General features: G+C 33.3%; 2 protein-coding genes across 3 annotated transcripts in view; one reads left to right on the forward strand and one right to left on the reverse strand.

Annotated features, from left to right (window-relative positions):
* Nucleotides 1–2225: 2225 nt before the first annotated feature.
* LOC113518910 (eukaryotic translation initiation factor 4B) lies at nt 2226–13132 on the reverse strand. Its single transcript, XM_026903937.2, has 14 exons — nt 13045–13132; nt 12463–12573; nt 11485–11678; nt 10559–10666; nt 9972–10060; nt 9229–9371; nt 7729–7846; nt 6954–7043; nt 6181–6248; nt 5721–5910; nt 4904–4988; nt 4780–4819; nt 3817–4292; nt 2226–3507 (listed from the first exon to the last, which is right to left on the reverse strand). The coding sequence occupies exons 1-14, from the start codon at nt 13055–13057 to the stop codon at nt 3445–3447; spliced, it is 1788 nt and encodes a 595-aa protein (XP_026759738.1). The 5' UTR covers nt 13058–13132; the 3' UTR covers nt 2226–3444.
* Nucleotides 13133–16376: 3244 nt separating this feature from the next.
* Nucleotides 16377–22134, forward strand: part of LOC113518911 (tyrosine-protein kinase Fer) — a 57863-nt gene continuing 52105 nt past the window's right edge. The window contains exons 1-2 of one of the 2 annotated variants that reach the window (XM_052892562.1): nt 16377–17185; nt 19075–19265. In XM_052892562.1, the coding sequence (XP_052748522.1) occupies nt 16990–17185; nt 19075–19265 (387 nt within the window). In that variant the 5' untranslated portion in view covers nt 16377–16989. The remainder of the gene's footprint in view (nt 17186–19074; nt 19266–22134) is intronic. The other variant, XM_052892563.1, reaches the window with a different exon arrangement.

Genomic DNA, 22134 nt, shown 5'->3' on the forward strand with positions numbered 1-22134 from the left:
TTTATTGACCACTAAAATGTACAAAAGGCAGATTTAATGCTAAATACATTCTCTACCAGTCAATTTTTAGGATAAAATACCTACAAAATATAAATGATACAGTATCATCATTGAATGATAGAGAATCTAGAAGCGGCACTAACCATTTGTTTCTACTTCTGAAATGTATGTGTTCATCCATACATATAGATTACAGAAGTAGCAAGCAAAAAGCTAGTTCATTATAAATAATTTAAATATGTCACTAGCTAACCCAAGACTGATAATTAATGTTTGATATCTAATGTTTCTAGTGTTACAGTGTGCTATGTCTTTCTGGCATAAAATGGATGACCCCTTCCTTTTTCATAGGTGTCATATGAGGCAATTAAGGGAACTTAATGGTTGAGAGATGGGCAGCAGCCTGATGTGACAAAAGATTCCTTATGGGGGAGGCCTATGTTCAGCAGTGAATAGTAAATGGCTGATACTGATGATTTAATATTTCATTTTGATCTTAGCACACATACATCATAACAGTGTCACCTGTTAAGTAATATACTACACCAGAGCTCTAAAAAAAGTGAAAAATTCCCCTTATATTAGAAATAGCAGTGGGTATTTATACTCTTTTGTATTTATGAATATCTATAACAGGACTATTTTTTGGTATATGTTTGGCTATTAAAATAAAAGACAAAATAACCCCGAAAATCCCTAACACACATGTTCACTGTAAATCCTTCATTTGCAAAGCCTCTTCAAAAAATCATATAAATTCCAATATTGAAGCAAACTAATTATTTCTAGTCTGAGTGTATTAGATTGTATTATATTAGGTAGGTATAGCAAGTGAAAAAGAAAAGAAAGTTGTAGAACTAGTGGACAAGTACTAAAATGAAGTAAGACTTACTTCAAGAGTTTCTTCTTGAAGTAACTCTTACTCTGAACTCCAGTTCGCTTTTTAATTTAAATTATAAGATACTTACCTTTGCTGTAATTTGTGTTGGACCTGAAGTTTAAAAAAAATGGAGTGAACAGTTTTCCAGTGATATATAAATACCTTCTTTTCAATATATTTGTATTTGAGACATGGTTTGAAAGAATCTCTTCAATCCCAACAAAGGTCAAGTACAACATGATTATCTTTCATCTCTGTGACTTAGGAAGTTCTTGTGATAAGTAAGATATAAACTGACACTTCCTTAAATATTCTAATCTGATAAATTTCGTTATCAGATATTAAATATTTCACAAATATAGGTAAATACATCTTTCAATTTGATAATCGAATTGGAAACGTTCAAACAAAAACATAACTGTAATAATTTTATTAAAATAGTGTTGCATCAATAGTTCTACGACATTTATTAAAATTTAGTACAAATCATCAATTTTATGGTTTCCTGAAAATTTGTAAATAGTATCTGTGGTTCTTATTATAACGAAATATTTAAAATAGGTACCAAAAACTTAAAAGGCGGGAAATTAGTAATAAATCAATCACAGAATATACCGTGCTCAGTAGTATAAAAAAAAGAAATGGATCTTCAGAGTCGACCCCAGTGTTGCTATATACTACAGATATAATCTTATCGAGGTGGTCAGTCACTAAATAAAATTAGACAAGAAATACTAGATGGCACTAGAATAGACTTCTTGTTTTTGTAATTTGAAGTAAAATTTCTAAATTGGCGAGTGGTTTTATTTATTTTTATCAATTTATCATAACTTTTTACATTATTCTCAGAGGGATGTTGCGCTGCTCATCCTTCAATCATAAGTTCCCTTAGTCGCCTCTTAAGATAGCTTTTTTGTACTCTTTCAGAGTACAGGATTTGAAAAGAGTACAAAACTTAGTAAATTAGTATAGTTAAATTAATGAATATAGTCGAAGGTAATGTTTTAAGAATAAAATGTAGTTTTTTTACAGGTTACATTATAATTTGACTCGATAGGATATAATTACAACTGCAATTGTATTTTATGATGTCCATGTTTATAGAGGAGTTAGATATTACCTAGTGTGCTCATCATAAAAATAAGAATTGTAAGCGCTCTTAGAAAAAAAAATTGTTTTTTTTTTTCAACTTAAACTTCCCGACTGGCAAGAAACAATTTAGGTGCGGTAATTTTTATTGGATACCAAAATTGTTTCCAATTTTGGTGTCCAATATAAATTACATCCGCATAAATAAACTATCGATACCATCATGAAAATGTGATTAAGACAATAAAAGAAATGGTGGCTGTAAAAAGAGTAATTTATTTATATTTAAAATCGGAACGTATCAACAATGAATTTCGATAATAAAAATTAAAATTTGTCATTTTGATTTAATTCCGATAGTTAAAATTATTATTGTGACCAGGTTCTAACTGGTAGTATTTAGGTATTTTCAATTTTCATAAGAACTAAGATTTAAATACAATTAAGGCAGAATCATTATAGCATCAATGCATACTTGCAAAATAAATGTGGTATCTTACATCATACCAATGATAACAAATGTTTCAGTGTAAAGATTAAATAATACAATTAACATTCTAATAGTAAATCTAAATGAACTAAATATTTAACATAGAAATTCTAAAATAATAAAATAAGATTCAGTATGGTAGTAAAGAATAATAGAATTACGAAATATTCACAAAATAATGGGCACCAAAAAACCAGACTGATTATCGACATTTGTCATTCTTGGTTTTTATTTTGCAATTGTCCATACAACACTAGTTTGTAACAAACTATAGAAAAATTTACACCAATCAGTACAATATGGTCACAAATCATGAGCCCCAGCCTTTACTGTAACTCATTGTAACTTATGTAAATAAGAAAAATATAATTAAATAACAACCTAAAAATAAAAGTCTTCAATAAAAGCAAGTTAGCATAAGTTGTTATACCTCATAAATCAAGTAATCCAATACATCAAGTTCTTTAGTCTTCCTACTTTAACAAACTTCAATTGCAAAATAAGGGTATTGATCATTTTAATATTATAAAATACTCAAAATATTGCAATTATTTTTCTTGCATTGTATGAATAATTACTTAGCTCCCTAATGAAACAACCTAATACTGCAATAATATCTATCAGAGTTTGAGATATTAAATAACTAGTAAATATTTAAATTTCAAAGTCCATTATAGAATGTATGAGATTATTGCAGTAAAATATATGTAATAGTGTAGACAGTCTTAGTAAAACAGTCCACATTTCATCAAATGAAGCAACAGTAAAGACTGGGGCTAGCTTCGAAGCAATGTGAGCATACAGAGACCCTAATATACACTTATATCCACACCACACTAATGACTAATTGAGTTCTATGACATAGCACAATTTAAGATCGTCTCAGTGCTTTATCGAGTCTCGCTACACTTTAGACACTTGATACTCGTTAATTTACACTTTATACACGAGTCACGGTAATAGCGCACAAAGAAGTTCATACGTGTTAATCAGAGCCGCCGTCGTCAGCGTCTTCAAGGCAGCTGAATTTATTTGAAGCTACAAAGTTCTGCAAAGTTAAAGTAATTATAGTATAAGGATGTGTAATATTTAACAATTATTATAGAAATCTTAGCTAATGAGAATATAAAATTATAACATTTTAGAGTAAGGTATTTATTATATGAGCTAACAATCAAAATCAAAGTAAATGTTTTTTGTTGTCTGAATGAATTACCAATATTATAAAGCCCAAGTCTAGTATGGGAGAAAGATACACTAAAATTACGATATTGATTAAAGTAAATAAAAAAAAAAAAAACTATGAAAGCTATGAATTTTGAAATTCACAAATAAAATAATTTTAATGAAAACATACCGGCTTTTCGATTTCCTTAAATTTAGGTAATGGTTTCTCTTCTCGGTCATCTCGATCCCGCGAGTGACTTCGCCTTGCGCGGCCGTTGCGCTCATCGCGCGGTTTCTGGTCCCGTTCGCCGGAGTCTCGATCCCAGGACTGGGGCCGCCTATCTCCTGATACATCCCTGTCACGGGAGTTGCGCCTCTCCCGGGAATCCCTTCTATCGCTCGAGTCCGGTCTGTCACGAGAGTTCTGTCTATCCCGCGAATCGCGCCTATCACCTGAATGGTCGCGCCTCTCATCCCTGTAATCACGCCTGTCCCGGTCGTCCCTGTAATCGCGCCGGTCTCTATCGTCTTTGAGGTCGCGCCTGTCCCTATCGTCCCTGGAGTAGTCGCGTTTACTCCTGTCTTCCCTATCGCGGCGATCTTTGTCGTCCTTGGAATAGTCGCGTCTATCTCTGTTGTAGCTGCGTGAATCTCTGCCGCGGTCATCTACAACAATTTAAATGTTTTACTTTAATCCTATTCATATTATACAGGGTGACATCGAGAACATTAACATCTTTGTAAGGAAGTGCATCACTAAAACTAAGCTTCAAATACTAACAAATGCATGTGATATATACATATGACATGCTGTCCAGTTTCATAATAACTTATAATGTCATTTTATGTTTTTCGATCTGTTTCTTTGTGTAAAATATTCAATTTCATTTCTAGAATGCTCTTTTAAAGCTGCTGTTATGTGTCTTAAACACACCTCCTTTAAACCAACTGAATTATAACAATGAAATGTCAAATGTGCTTTGTCACTCTTTGTATATAGGTTTTACTATAACTATGATAGGATAAATGTATTTTTAGAAATGATTCATATATAAATAATTATATTTATTTATACAATTAATGTAAATACTTTTTATATAAAAAAAAATTAATGTATAAACATTAATTAATTATAAATACATTATGCACTTACCTCGCCTTGCACCACCACGCCGATCGCCAGAATGATCATTCTGCGAAGAAAAACGACATAGATAATCAGTTTCATTTAATTGATAATATAAATTTTATATTGATTTAGGTATTTTAGAACTTACTCTACGACCCCAACGTTCCTTCTCTTCGGCGGCGCGTCTAGATTCCTCCTCTTGTTTACGTAGACGCTCCTCAATTTCTCTTTCTCTAAAATAACAAAAATAAAGAAAAATTTAATATATTGAGGAATGATTATAGTCTCTAATAGACTGGGACATTCGTGATTGATGTTATTGTAGTAAATTTGTAATAATGGATAGGAATAATGTCGGTATAAAGCGACCGATTCACACACGAGTATGATACGGTGTCTAGTTAACCTTTTATGTTATAGCACATTCAATAATTACTTGGCAACAATCAAGATATTATATCTAGGTTGTTTATTTTATGTGCATTATAAATAATTCTGACTACTATTAATATTCTAGTGATTATTTCCCTGGAATGTTTACAAATTTTGGAGTGATTTTGGCAATTATTAATTTGATCTTATAAAAAAAAAAACATCAAAATAAGTTTACAATTGACAAAAAAGAAGGAATTAATTTCTCAATGGTAGGCTACTATCATCATTATCACCATTATATTAACCGTTAACTGCTGAACATAGGCCTCCCCCATAATGGCTTATTGCCAGTAGTTGCTATGCTTGGCGGGCGAGTTGGCAAGTCAAGCTTTGGTGATTATTGAAGAGGGATGTTGCTGCCCATTCCATGATCATCAAGTTTTCTTAGGCCTCGTGACACCAATTTAGTGTTTCTCCATACACACTATACTTGATTGATTCGAGGTTATATGATGAAGGAAATATATTATAGGGAAGATCGAAACTACTGCTTACAGTTCTAAAAACAGTGAAAAATTGCGTAAACTTACTTAGCGGCGGTGTCGACGGGCTTGGCGGCACCGAAGACCTTCTCGGCGGGAACAGGCTTAGCGACGGTCTTCTCGGGCGGCTTGTCTTCGATCGGAGCGCCGTCGGCTGGTTTGGTTGGAGTCTCCACATCGCGCGGTACCGTCCGTGGCAGGAGATTCAACTTAGGACGTTCGCGGGGTCGTGCTGGTTCTAGAATCGACAAGTTTGCGAATTATTTTTATAACGTCGTATGCAGACATGCAAAGGCTTAAACTTGTGTAAGATTTTAAAATAAATATACAAAAATATTTTTCTATAATCTGAAAGATAGTTATTAAATGAATACTACATAATCATAGCAATTATTTGGTTATTAAGCTGTAATATTCCTGAGAATAAAATGTTGGTCAGTAATATTATATAGTATATGAAAATTCATTTAACTTATATACTATATACTAATGTATGAATAAATATTACCTTCTCTTGCTGGTGGATCACGGTCACGGTCGCCGAACCCTCTTCCACCAAAACCTCGGCCATCACGACTATTAGGAACAATATAAAACATATCAGCATAATTATGAAATAAAAATAGAATAAAATATCGATAAGCCAAACATCGATTATACGAATATTCGATTATCCAGACTTAATATTCACGGCTCTAATTACATTTAGAAATGATATTAATTGGGTAAATAGGTATTATGTAATCCATAATCTTTATAGCTTGTAGTTTTTTAATATTGTATTGTCTACATAACGTATATAAAACCCGTAAATAATAATAATAAAAATTATGTATTATTTGACTTTTAAATGAATTATCCGGATTTTCGATTATATGGAATACCCCTGGTTTTATTTGAGTCGAATAATCGATATTCTACTGTAGCCTAGACATCCTTGATGCCTCAAAATAGATGTATGTAAATTTTATTAGGTGTTAAAAGGTAACAAGCAAACATACTATAACATTAACAATATTAGTCTACAGTTAAACATCTTAATATTTAATTCAGAAATTTTATGAAGAGAGCAAATTTTACTATGATTTTATTTTTACGTAAATAATTCTTCAATGCATGTAAAGAACACAATCCAGTGTAAATTCCACCAAAAATACATATATCTACTCTGTGTATTAAATAAATATATTTCCATATAATTACACAGAGTTACTTAGTGAAGTGTATTTTATATGCATATAAAAATTTATACTTGCTGACATCTAAATGGGGAGAACATACCTGAATCCATCTCGCTCAGCAGTTCGGAACCCATCGCGGCCACCGTAGCCGCTGCGTTCGCCGTCACGGCCATAACCTCGTTCTCTTCCACTATACATAATTGTTAAAGAATGATCATTAATAACTAGATTTAGACGCGTTATAAATCTATGCAAATTGATGTGTTAACTTGTATGTTTTATCCATAAATATAAATATTAAGAAAGAAAAAATACAACAGTATGTTTTAACTATTCATAAATTATGTAAAATATTATAAATATTTATTACAGATACGATTCCATGACTTTACATTTTAATGACTTTAGTATTTGTATTGTTCAAGGACAAGAACACATTTAAAAATAATATAAAACAAGAGATCCAATTAAATTAAAAGACCACCTATATAATTCTAATCTTATCATTACTGATATAAGGGTGCGTAAGTACAGATAAAAGCTTTTTATGCATGGCAGTCAAGAAACTGTTTTAAGACTTTCTTGTTTACTTTATTATTTGTTTTAAAATGTTGACTAGTTGAAAATAGTAGTGTTATTATATTCAACTTTCGTTACATGTTTGGAAGGACAAAAACACTACTTTAAATTATTTAAGACATTTGAAATTTAAAAATAAATGCATGTCATGAGATTAAGCAAATTTTAAAGTGAAACGTTTGCAGGTGCTCATATACTAGTGAATTTGATATTATTTTTAAACGAACTTGTTATTTGTCGAGAACATGGTCGACGCAAATATTATTGGGGCTATAAGGTAACCGGTCAAAACTCACCGGTCTTCTCCAAAGCGATCGCGGCCGAAGGAGTCCCGGCCGCCGTAAGGAGTCCGGGCCGGCTCCGGAGCCGGACGGTCGCCATCGCGCCAACCACCCGGTCGGTTGTCTGCGCTCGCTACAGAAGTAGTTCACAAAATTAAACATATTATTTCTTATTTATGTGAATAATATTCATTAAAAAGAAATTGCTTCGTCACTCAGACAATGATTGTGATAAAAGGAGCAAGCCATAGACTAGTCTGAATTGAGTTACGGCTGCCGCCGCATCACAAATTGGACTAAAACAGCTGGTCACAGGGGGCTTTCAAAGGCATTAGGGGCAGAGTCTCGTCCACACGGGAGTCCCCAACGAAGCCCCTATTCCTGCTTTTCTGGTACCCCTGCCATCGCTTTGAGCGATGCCTCCGGCTAGAAGGTAACTATGACTGCACAAGTGACCTTTACTCAGACCTTCCCGAGATGTGGTGAGTAACAGAGAGCTGATATTAATTAGATGTTATTAAACCATTTTTTACCGACTTCAAAAAAGTAGTTGCTAACTTAACTTTTTTATGTTAAATCCTTACATGGACATTATTTCTTAATACTAGTCTCAAATTACTTTTGTTAAGAGCATCCCACATTGTTTGCAAATTAAAAAAAAATACGAGAATAGAAAGACGAGTAGCACCACAAAATCAGTTCTCTATGTACTCTGTGTGTGCATCCCAAATGTGATATTAGCGTTTGCTCCGTAACACAATCATCTTTATCATCATTGTGACGTATGATACACATATTTATCAGTACAAAGTAATTTGAGTTCAACTTAAAGTACATAATATCATTTAATTATATGATATTCAATGTTAGAAGGTCGGCCTGGTAAAGATAACAAATTATAGAATGGTGTAATATGTAGTTGTAAAAATATTGCATAGGTACTAGCTGTAGTGATTTCATTTGCATAGACAAAGAATATTTACCTACTTAATAATGATGCAACTTCAGTGGATGTATTTTTTTATTTCTTATTGTTCTCTCACATCAAGAATTTTACTATTACAATTTAATTTTTAAACGACCTTTTTTTTATATTGTGCACTTTTTTTGTCACTATGTTTAAGCGTTAGCAAAAGAAAGTATTACCACCAAATTTGTTTTTTTTATGGAACCCCATATCGAATGATTACAAATAAAAAAACTACAATTAATTAATAATATAATTTAAAATTAAAAAAACTAATAATATAATTTAAATAAGTACAAAAGCTTTTATAAGAAATATTTTAAAAATATAACACTTTATAGTTTCCTTTAATTTTTAATGTGAAGAATAAAATTGTTTGTAACCAATAACCAGTATTGTAATCAATTTCATGGAACTCTGATGACTTTTTTACGAAAGCCCTAGGTCCTGCAGAACCCATTTTAGGAATTGCTGGTCTATACCATTTTTTACTAAACGATCTATTAGCTTGTTTGCCTTTTTAAGTTAGATAAAAAAGGTAAACTTACAGTCCCGGTCGCGATCGCGGTCGCGGTCGCGGTCCCGCATGGTGTCGCGGTCGCGGCCGTCGCTGCGGCCCCGCGCCGGCGTCTCGGGCACGGCGCGCGGGCCCGACCGCCAGTCGCCCATCGTGCGCTCCGGGTCGTACTCCCTGACGAGGATTACAAACCAATCAATTTTGTGTAGTTTTACACACTTATTTATTTACAGCGCGACTGAAAAATAATATAATTTTAACCTTTTAGGGGCTAATTTTCAATCGATTTCAAAAAGGTGATTTTCAATTCATTGTATTTTTTTTTTGGGTTTTATAACCTCATAACTCTAACATAGTAGTCAACCAATCTATAAACAATATTAAAAAAGGACATGATTACATTTATTATTAAAAGAATTTCCTCTAATTATATAGGATTTGAATGCATTTTAACAAATTCATATTGTATTATCATATCAGCCTTTAACTGTCTACTGCTGAACATAAGCCTTTCCCTTGGGGGGATTTTGCCAGTACTTGCCATGTTTGGCAAGTGGATTGGCAACCCCAATTAGGGTTTAGAAATATGAGGGATGCTGCTGCCTATCTCTCACCCTCCCTTAGTAGTCGTTTACAACACCCACGTGAACGGAAGAAGTGGCTTATACTATGCCAAGACCAGTTGGCAATTTATATTGTATATTTAGTTGTCAGGTTTTTTTTCCTATGTCGGTGCTTATATAAATAACAAATGACACAAACAATATTTTTTACCTGTCCCTATCAGACCTTCCCCCTCGGCCCATGCGGCGGTCGCTGTCCTGTGTTGCCACATCTATTCTTATCCGCCTGCCCCCTATTGTCTACAGAACAAAAGAAGTATATAAATATGAGTGATGATGTTTTGTGATAACTGTGGCCCTAAAATCCAAGAACAATAAAGCAATACTATAACCACTATTGTGTGAACTTAAGGCAAATCAAATTTCTTTGTTGAAAAATCCTATACAGGAATGATCTTCATTTATTATAAATTTTAAATATTATTGAAGTTATAACCTTCTTTTTTGCAAAAAAAAAAAAATATAGAACAGCCCTAATGAAATTATGTATTTAACATGGCATATAAACACCATCAATATTATAGGACTTATTACTACTACTACTTACTATTTTTCTATATTATTTTATAAAGTGATTTTTAAAACACACAAATGTTTTTAAATCAATGTAAAAGATAAAATGCTTTCAGTATAATGTTTATGTTTGTTTATTTTATTATATAAGACTACTTGTATTTGTTAATATTTTGTGATAATTTTTCTATGTAACTAAGACCATTAGTTTCCTGATATACCTACCAGATCAGGCATATTCATGGCATTGATAAGACTTTCCCTGTCTTCAAAATCGACATATCCATATCCTTTAAGGCGGTCACCCTCTCTTGGCAATCTCAAGTTGACAATCTGTGGAAAAAAATGTTATCATTAATAGTACTATACATATTTATTGATCTTAGTTCTCTTAAAGCGCTGACCTTTGGACTCCATATCATAGCCATTACACTAAAGTCGGCATTAGTATAAATATATTAATAATAGCTAAGTAAATATTGTTTTTCCAAATATACAAACTATACCAGACATTTCTTTGAATGAAATGTTTGTTATCTATTTATGTATACAGATGTCTCATTAGTCCATAATAGTAATTGTTTACACAGGATATTCAAGACAAATTGTTAAATAATGACACTAATGCAGATATTACTTATAAAATGTCATACAATCAAACAAATCTCTTGTCTGATTTTCAACTCGCAGAAACTTGAAATTTCAAAAAATACAATTTTGGCTGGTATCTCAAATATTATGCAGAATTTTAGGGCATAATAATATATGACATCAAGTCTTTTAAAAATGACAAGTCATTTGTAAATAGATAAAGGGAGAATAGACCAAAAATTCAAGGAGTAAATTGTGTAGATTTCAGACATGGATTGAGATACATATTGCATATAGACTACTTTGAGTGCTCATTTTTTCTACTAGATTTTTCACATATTTCTATTTGGACTTTTAACAATAATTTATCACAAAAACTTTACACAGCTGAGAAAAACAGAAAACATGTGGTGTTTCTGGAAGTTTCAGGTGCAAAAGGAAGTTTCTGCCAAAATAGATTTTATAACATAACAAATACAAAATTTCATTCATTGCAGTTCTCATATTTATTATGGTCATTGCTTTGTCTGTCCTCATATATAAGTGATGGAAGATGGTACCTTAAGTTCTCCAAACAGTTCAGTGATAGCAGTCTCGTCGACATCATATGGCAGATTGGAGATGTGTGCAATGAAAGGCGGGCGGCGCGGGATGGACTCGTCATCCACGGCCAGCCCGCCGCGCGCCGCGCGAGACGCCGACGGCAGCACCACTGGCGCACGTGTCCGCGACGTGAACCCATAGCTCTCTGTCGCTGTCACAGACCCATGCCATGGAAATACCATTAATACATCTGGTAATATTTTACACCTACCTACAAATCATGTAACCTATCAAACTTTATTCATGAAATATAACATTAACAATTGGGTTTGTACAAATTTTCTTCATAATTACAGGCACACTACATTTTTATACCCATACTTAGATAAATATTTATTATATCCCATAGCAAAGCAAGTTTTAGGATAAAAAGTAATCAAATTAGCATAATATTTAAATAACAAATCCCAATCCTGATTTTGGTTTAATGAGCTTTGAATTTGTTAATAAATTCGTCTGTAGTGTACATAATATCATGTGTGCATTGCTATGTATCATGTTTAATGATTAAAGACCCTCAGTTATAACAGGGAGCTGGCCAATGAAAGACTAGTCTGAATTGAGTTATGACCGAAGTCATCTCGTAGATTGTGCTAAAACTGCTGGTCACAGGAGTTTCCAACAATGCAATGCCTACACCTTGTCCAGAACCCACCGGTCAGGATTCCCAGGCTTAACACTACACTGTATTTTCTGGTTCCCCCGCCTACCCTGTGAGGGTAGCATCCGGCTAGAATGTTTTGAAATCACATGAGACCTTTACTCAGACCTTCCCGGGGCGGATAGAGTGATATACACTCGGCTAGTACGCCCCAAGTACGAGATTAACATTGACCTGCCTTTACCCTTCTTTTCATCATTGGGTCTATGATATTAAATACAGATTGACAGATAGGATTTAGTTTGTATGTGCAATAATTGGTATAATAACTTACGTTCTTCATCTGCAGCGTCCGCCCAGTTGTTTATCGTGGGAATAGTCGTTGGTTCGGCTATAATGTCTGTGATGCTGGCTTTGATCCATTTTGACTTTTTTGATTTCTTGCCTGCAAAATATACATAGGATATATGGGTGTGGATCAGATTCGGTTACATTTTAAATGGAGAATAACGTGGTGATGACGCATTGCAAGTGAACGACCTACATTGATTTTGGAAAGTGGTTATTCATGGATTCAATGAAAGGACGAATAGCATTTCTAGAGCATCTGTTAAAGTTTAGTTTTCCTAAGACTTATGAATTTATTAGAAACTAAATTTATAGCTTTAAAATGACGTACTGGTGAGAATAAAGAATTGAAAAAGTTAAGAAATGTGGCCACGCGGTAAATTCAACGTCCGCAAAAGGTGAAACGATGACACGTTTGCAATATTAGATAACATTACAGCGCTTTAAAAGATGTGGTATAGAATGAATAAGATGCAAGCAAATAAAGTGAAGCATAAAAAATGAAAATAAATGATAAAATATAATGAAAATTGGGATTTTTTCACGTGACAAAATTAATAAAACTAACCTGCAGCGGCCATATTATAAGGCTGGGGCAAGTGTTGCCACTGACTGCTAGTTGATTACCCCGGCAGTTACTCCAACCTCAAATATTACCATACTAAATAAATTAGAATACAAAGGTAAAATTTATGACTCGATGAAGGATATATATTTATTGCTTGTAAGACAAAAATGAAACTATTTCGAAAAAAATCAAAAAAGTATAGAACTTAAATTTTTTCCTGCATGCTGCAAAATACGCGTGTTTAACTCAAGTTGGGGAGTGACTTTATATAATATCAAATACTCTGCGAACATTCAACGAATGATTACCAAATGTAAAAAGAATGGTATTATTTATGTATCATGATTCTAGCAATCGTGCTGTATAATATCTAATATTTAACTACTATAATGATTCCGATCAGTAAGATCGGAAGATCGTTAGATTAGTTATCATCGTCCATTAGGCAATTATATTTTTATTTACCTGTCACTGAAAATATGAATTTTGATAGTATTTGAATAATTTCAAGTCAAAATATGAAGTGCACAGTTTTAGTGATAGATTTATATGCTTTATAATCTAAGATGTTTTACTTTGCTAGTAAATGAAAACAATTTTAGGAAATAATTCAAAATCATTAAAATATTTTAATTGTATTTGAAAATTAACGGATAGTTGTGACGTTGCCATACTTAGGTAGGTAAAAGTATAAACATTCAATTGCAGCTCAGTCTGTAATTCAATAAGTCAAGTTAATTCTATAATTGTCGGCTTTTATTAAGCAAATGTTATAAATGCTCTTAATATGTTTGCAAGAGAGGCGAAAATTCTCTATCTTATATGGTCCAACAAATTCGTGCCTTAGATAATAATTATTTCGGCACCCATAGAGAATAACAACACTATTTTTAATCTTTGACGGCTACAATGGTATTATACCACAGATTAGAAAGACTATGTCTAAAGGCATTACAAAAAATTTTACATTCAATCACAATTTGATTTTTGTTTTTGAGTTAAGATGATGCAAATTCATATAGATGGACGGTATAGACCGGATAGACCTGCAGTCAATTTTACTGCAAGAGTATAAAAGTTGACGTTCTTTTTAAATGTACAAGTCAACAATTGGAAGTCTATTCTCGCTAAGCGTATTTAACGTAGTAATTATTTACTCTGTGGATAGTACCACAGAGGAAGTAGTCACTGATGGTAGGTACTCTTTCTATGTTACTACAGCTATTATTCAGCTATACTCAATCACGAGCCTTGTTGGTAACAAGGCTCACGTTATAGTTATTTATATTATATTATTTTATATATTAATAAATATCCCGCATAGTGGCGGCACTAGTCGAGCATCATCATCATCTTAACTATTATCTGCCACTGCTAAACATAGTTCCTTCGTACACTGCTCTAAGGTGTGGTCTCGAGCCACCTGCATCTACTATTTTCCTGCAATGTATTTTAGATCGTTGCTCTACTTGGTAGAGAAGGGGGGGGGGGGTGGAGTAGTCTTACACTGTTTGTCCTGTACAAGGTTGCCACATAAGAACCTTTCTTTCCCATTGGTTTGTTGATTCTTCGAGCTATGTTGCCAGCCCATTGCCACTGCCCCAATGCGGGGGAATTGGGATTGTTAGCAATGGAGTTTGACAGCCCCATTGCTAGCAATATCTGTATATCAATATCAGGTCGACTTCCACGTGGTTCCCCCTGGAAACCATCGTGAACAATTCTCGTTAAATTCGTCACGATGGGCTAACTGACCTGTTTCATCCTCATCTATCATCCTTCATTGGTGCCCCGCCGGTGTATACTGATAGCGCGGATGGGGTTACTATTTTATTATCACCTATAAAAAAAAATGGCCCCATTGCTAGCAAGCCCTGTCAGGTTGACTTCCACGCGGTTCACCCTGGAAACCATTGTGATTAATACTTCTTGCATTCGTTACGATGGGCTAACTTACTTGTTTTCATATTCATATATCATATCATCTCTCACTGGTGCACCGCTAGTATATACCGATAGCGCAGGCGGGGTCACCATTTCATTATCAATCATTAAAATAAAAGCCCATTGCCACTTCAGCTTGCTTATCCTTTGGGATATATCGGTAACTTTGGTTTTCTGAAGATTATTCGATAAAAATCCAAATTCTTATTACAGTTAAAATAATGTGTACTTACAAAACCTTTATTAACAGTAAAATTGGGCTTGAATTATTGCGATGGTCGATGAAATTGACTGTCACAGTCTGTTTTTGTTAAATCAGCAGGTAAGGGCTGGGGACCGACGACCGAGTCTGTGTGTGTATACTCCTTTTTTAAGGGGCTAAACACTCCCTGAAAAATAATTTTAAATATGGAATATGGCGTACTTAATGAAAATTGGCAACCTATATACAAGTAATAATAATAGAACGGAATATACTGTGGCGCCTGTGGTATTAATTTAGTATGTATTGTTATTCTTGAAAGCCAAGGTGTTATGCGTCTATTCCCAGTAATTTCATTGCCACATTCCTTCAAAATGTAACACAGCTACCCAAACGTATCTGCTTTGATGAATAAATAAAAGGAACCCATGAAAAAAAAATTGTACAAATATACACCTGACAATAAATGGTTTAATTTTTTTTTTATTTTGACAAATTATATGACAGTTAAGTGTGTAGTGTTCAATGAGTAATTGATTGTTATTCCGGCAGCCTGGGTATGTAAATGATTATTTTTCTTTTTATTAATATACAGTATGTTAATTAATATAACACATTCTTTAAAGCCAGTGTTAGTTTTTATTAATTGGATCACATTTTTTTGTAAAAACATTTTAATCAAAAACACTAAGAAAATGAAATTAAATTTTTCAAAAAAGATTAACCTAAATATCTCTACTAAAAGCACTATATAATAATTAGTATGTACTCATGTATGTGCTCATGTCTATAGGTGACGGTTACCATTTTCCATCAGGTGGGCCGTCAGCTGGTTTGCCATTCTAAGTTGCATAAAAAAAATATTTACTTGTACTGTGTATTGTCGTTGATACACCGATACAGGTTGTTCTTTATTTCAAAAATTTTAATTTATTTTTTAAGTTTTATAGATATAAAAAAATCTTAGAATTTGTTTTTGAGATCCTATTAATGAATACTAATATTAGTTTTAAGGAATTAGTTATATTAATTGGCCTACTGTATAAAGGCTTTTAGTTTTTAAAATATGTGTCAGTCCTAAATTTTTAGTCTAATCTTACTAACAAAGTCAGGTGTTATCATTTATCAGTAAAGTTAAGAATACTTGTTGTCGTACATGGCAGTGGCTGGCACGGAGCTTTTACAGTATTATACCTTCACTTTTGCTATTTTTATCATTGTAATTGCCAGACCCTGTGGTCAGATCTGTGAATGGGCAATCCTAAGAACGGACTGATACGCTGATACAACTTTTAATTTTCTTTGATTGCAATTGATTAATTTCTTAAAATTTATATAAATATAGTAAATTATATGAATCGCAGAGCATACCTAACTGGCCTGGCAGAGGTGGTAAAACATGAAACGACCACAGTAGATGGCATTCAGGTCGCGCGCCGTTACCGTGCGGACGTTTGCATTCTCAGTTGCCTCGGCTTCGGGCGCGCTCGGATCTTTCGAACAAAGTTTTGTATCGAATTAGTTTTTTGTGACGCACCTTTTTACTGCGCCTTTACGGGCTGTCAGTGTTCGTGGTTAGCACAAAAAAATAAAATATAAGTCGGGTATACGATTAGGTATTCGAACTGGGCGTATTGGAGCTCCTTTCCATTGTGATTGTCGAGCTGTGGTTGCCAATAAATTGAGTTTTATTGCCAGGTGACGTAAAGCACGGTGTTGGTGATAACGGAAAGTGATGTGAATTGTGTTGTGTTTACGTTGCGATGCGTGTGGAGTAGTGTGGAACCGGGTTGTTTATTATGGGGTATGCATCGAGTGGTGCGGGGCGCGCGGCGCACGAGGCGCTGCTGGCGCGCCAAGACGCCGAACTACGACTCATGGAGACGATGAAGAGGAGTCTGCAGGCTAAGATGAAGAGCGATAGGGAGTACGCTCTTGCTCTGTCAGCAGCCGCCGCGCAGGGCCAGAAGATGGACAAGTGTGAAGAACTTAACGGTAAGTTAAATTTGAAAATAGATGGTCTCTTAAGGAAATTGTGCCTTTGAGTATATTATTGCTCGGCACTATGATACTAATCGTGTATTAAGAGATACTAGACTATAAACGTTTGGGGTCATGACACAGGGCATCAAGAACTAATTAAAAATCTAAATTGGCCTGGTCAAGAACCGAACTCGAACTCCTATTTTTGAAAAAGAATAGCTAGCAGACTTCTTGAGGAAGTTGTTTTTTGGGCCAAGATTAAGTAATAGAACTTTGTTGGATTAAAAAAGGATATTGAATGTTAAAAGATGTCTTTGTCTTGCGACAATAGTACTCTTCTCTACTTGCGCTTTACCTAGCAACTGTTGGTTAATGTTCTGTCGAAACAAAATATTTTACAACTATTTTTTTCAATTATTATACAAATTTTCTATTTTAAATTTCCTTTTAAATTTTTAAAAGATTATAACACTCAATTTGAATGTCAAACATAAAACGGTAACGGTTTAGCTAACTGCCTAGTTGCTAGCAATAACCCTGTTAGGTCGATTTCCATGCGGTTCACTCCGAATACCGTCGTGGTTAATAATTGTTGAATTCGTCACAATGGGCCAACTTACCTGCTTCATCCTTATCTATCATCCTTCACTGGTACCTCACCAGTGTATACTGATAGCACAAGCGCCGTCACTTATTCATTTTCACTCATAAAATAAACACATCTCCGCTTTTAGCTCCATTCCGTTCATAAAGTTTAGGTAAACCTACATACCTTACTTTTCTGAACAAAGACTTTATAATACAAGTATTAATCTTACTAATATATTAAAATTATAACCAGATGATAACTATACGTGAAAGATAATTAGTAAAAATTTATGTGAGGATTCTGAATAAAAGCTAGAGAAGTCGAAACAATAATTTTTAGAAATGTTTGCCTGGCTATTGTTTGTTCCGGCATCACACAAAAACAACTGTACCAAATTGGATACAGCTTTCAGAGTAATGTTTTTAATGTGTTACTTAAAATCTATGTTTTATCCTGACATGCCATCTAGAAGTTAACTCTGAAATTTATTCATTGGTTATTTTCTTCTGAAATCTACGCGTACGAAGTACTTAGTAGGTAAAAAATTAGTACAGTTATAGTATAGTTACTTAAATCAGGAATAATAAAAGCAGTACCAATTATTTTATAAAATTTCATTTCATTTTACTTTTTTTATGAAAGAGTCTAATCTAACAATTATGTACATTTTCATAAGTTTACTGCTGTGGGCATTTGTCCTCCTGGTTAGCCCGATATGTAAAAGATACCTATATGTAATTAAAAATCTGTCTATAGGTAGGTATATATTTTTCAGGATGATGGAAGCATATCATACATTTAAAATTCAGAATTGCTTATAAGATTAAAAAATAGAAACACTTTTTTCGTAAAACAAAAGTCATGAATAAAATTATGCATATATTTATTGTCGCTTGTTATTTTCTTTTATAGGTCTCAGTAGTGCCTTATTTTGAGAAATAATTATAAACAATGAAATGTGTGCGTATTAACGTAATTTGCAGCTACGCTATCTACTTATCAGCCGGGCTGTATGCCTATTTGCAATTTATGATTTTATAGGGTCTCTAAATTTTTATAGTTTTTGGAAAGGATGTATCAAGCGAAAGGATGTCCTTTTCTTCAATTTTTATGTTAAGAGCATTTTACGAGCATATATTTTTTTCTTCTTTGTTTGACTATATTTGTATATTTGAGGAAATCAACTCTTCTATGTTCCAGTTCTATTTTGATTTTAGCATTTGTTTTATGCTCTTTGTTGTTTTGATCTAACTTGATCATTTTATCAATTTAGTTGGACATTTTCTAATAAGAACCTTATTTTTTTCCTCAGGTTCAGTTATAGCATCAGCATGGCGCACAATGACTGAAGAGTGGGAAAACACCAGTCGGTTGATAAAAGCTAATGCGGAAGCTCTGGACTCTCGTGCGCTTGACCGCCTCACTGCATTAATGACAGAGCGACGGAAATCTAGAAAAACTTACCAAGAAGACCACACCAAAATCTCTTCGCAGTTTACACAGGTAAAAGCATTATTGGCTAAGCTAATATAAGACACCTCTTGTTACAAAATATTTCAAATCTTGTAATTTCTTGACAGGTTTAATTTTAATGAATTATCTTTTTTGGTACGCAATTTTGATATGAATATTTTTCGTTAATTATAATTCTGCTAAGTTTATGTGTCTGTATATGCGTCTGACTGGTATATGTGTCTAAGCCTCAGAACACTCGTCCGATATGAGACTGTATTTTTTACTTTTGGAGTAACAGTGAGCTTCACAGTCAATCACGGCGCCTGACTACCTGAAGTAAAGTATCACTTTCACTTCAAGTAGGAGCAAAACGATGACATTCAAACGTATAGTATATGTACAACCACGGGTATTTAAATTTAGATTTTTAATATTTCTAATTTACGTTTTTTAAAGATGCACAACTTGTCCTGTACGTCACAGTACTTCGAAGTGTTAAAATTATTGGAAATTGAACTCGATCGTAGTAAGTTGATGTAGACAATTTTTGAATAACAATTTTCAATACTTATTATATTTTATATTGAATTGTCTATTACACTATTCAGTTTTTAAGTTTAGTTAAGACAATATCAAAATGATGACATAAAATAATTTTATTTTTTTGCTGATTTACAAAACTCCCAATTGCCTCTTCAATTAGTCTTAGATCATTCTTTTCTAACATTTAAAATAAATAATATTAATAAATGCGGTTCTGTACACGAAAGTTGGTTACATAATTACGAATTTTTTTTATATCACAAAGTTGTTAAACAAGTATACCTACAGCTCATCTTAAGGTAAACTGTCACTATAGACTACAGACGCTTGCAATACTAGAGATGTCACATGCGCGTTGCCTACCTAGAAGAAATCTTAATACACTCTTTTTGAAGAACTTTAATTGAAGGATTATAATGAAACTTGATATACAGATGGACCATGTCCCGGTGATCCAAGTTATAAGTTTCAATTGTTTTTCTTAATTTACTTATGTGGGAAAGTGTGGTTTACCCGTTAACAAATACTCAACAACATGATATGTATAATATCGATTTTATTGTTGTTACCGTGACGCAAGAAATTATTGAATTTGAAATATTAGAATAATATTTATGATAATTAAAATAAAACTTTAATACATGTAGTATTACAAAATTACTTTTGTGTTACAATTAAAGAAAAATTATGACTACCAATATGACACGTAACATAAGACCAAGACCATATACAATGCATATACACTATTACCACTGCTGTCGTATCACCGTATCGGATCACGTCCCGGTCTCGATAACGGTAATGAGTGATTCATTAACTATTTAGTACTTATTTAGAATGCACAATATTTATTTCAAAGACAGATATGACACGTTACTGATACATATATTGCCTTTTTATTATGCTGCATTTTATTTATCTAACATAGTTGAAAATATTGTAGCATGCCGATGATGAAAAAACTATTATCCAAAACATATAATTAATTTAAAAAATATCGAGTTACACGTCGCTAATACAAATATTATATATTAAATATATATATATATATATATATTAATGGGGGATAATGGAATGGTAACCACACCCGCGCTATCGGTATACACCGGTGGGGCACCAGTGAGGGATGATAGATGAGGATGAAACAGGTTAGTTAGCCCATCGTGACGTGACGTGATTCAACAAGAATTGTTCACGATGGTTTCCAGGGGGAACCACGTGGAGGTCGACCTGATTAGGTCATATTGCTATCAATGTCGAACTCCATTGCTAACAATCCCTTTCCCCCCAATATAGATATATTTAATAGCTTTGTTTTGTTACATTGTAAATAAATATTGCTGTTTTTGTAATACTAACTATAATATAATAATGTTTTCCGAAAAATCTTTATTATGTCCAACAGTTAAAACAACCTTATCTATTTTATGTGGTCCCATTATACAAATGCTTGTTGGTCAGTCACGTTCACGGCACTAACAGATTCTTTTAATGCATTCGTGTCTGTAGTTATTTCTAAAGAATTATCTTATTTCTGAGGATGCATTTCTACTGCTTTGTTTACCAGTAGCAGAAGTTAGAATCTTTTGTATTTAATTAACATTAAAGTATTTTTAATACATAACCAGATCGCATAGGTACTTAAAAATACAAACCAATAAGGTGACTAATTTTATTGACGACTTTGATGACTCGATGACTTTCATCCACTATCCAAGCCAAGATCAACAATAAAACCAAAAACAAAAAAAATAATAAAGGTGCAAATAAAAACCGTGTCAATGTCAGTTTTTAATTAAATAATTCTCATACGTGATACGCGTAATAGTAACAGAAAATGATTTGTGGTTTGATTTAGGTGATAAAAGATTACCATCACCAACTCTGCGCCTAAACAATTGATCAAACAAGTGTATGTTTTTACGCAAATCGTGACAAGTTTGTTTATTTGGGCAATATAAAGTGCCCATGAACCTAAAACCTGTTTATCTACATTAGGATTTCAACTAGTTACCGTGATATCATTAAGTACGTACCAACTGTGTGTCCGTTGAATCGGGCTGATTGCCAATTTTTTTCGGTGATGTAAATAAAACAAGCAATATTGGCGCCGTTTAGCACACAAATAAACATATGTACGCATCTGTTAGAATTTCATCTGGAGATTAAATTTAGGTTCATGCTCTAGTATTTCTAATGCTCATTTACATTACGTGCGTTAGTAGTGTATGTTTCCTGCCATCCTCGGTACGTACGAACGAAGCTCATCTTATGATACAAGTAATAATATTTTTGAAAGTTTGGCGGTTTCAATTGAGCTTGGTTTCGAGTTGTGGACGGCAGGAAGGACATTAGTATGCGAGGGAATGCACTT

This window comes from Galleria mellonella, unplaced genomic scaffold, assembly GCF_026898425.1.
Source record: "Galleria mellonella isolate WM207_F2 unplaced genomic scaffold, CSIRO_AGI_GalMel_v1 utg159, whole genome shotgun sequence".
Lineage (NCBI taxonomy): Eukaryota > Metazoa > Arthropoda > Insecta > Lepidoptera > Pyralidae > Galleria > Galleria mellonella.

Bases quoted from the DNA above. Each gene is read 5' to 3' on its own strand.
- LOC113518910 (XM_026903937.2), bottom strand. The intron at 10,061-10,558 runs GTAGGTATATCA...TTTGTTCTGTAG, and splicing joins CCATGAATATGCCTGATCTG to ACAATAGGGGGCAGGCGGAT. The intron at 4,989-5,720 runs GTAAGTTTACGC...TTGTTATTTTAG, and splicing joins CCCGTCGACACCGCCGCTAA to AGAAAGAGAAATTGAGGAGC.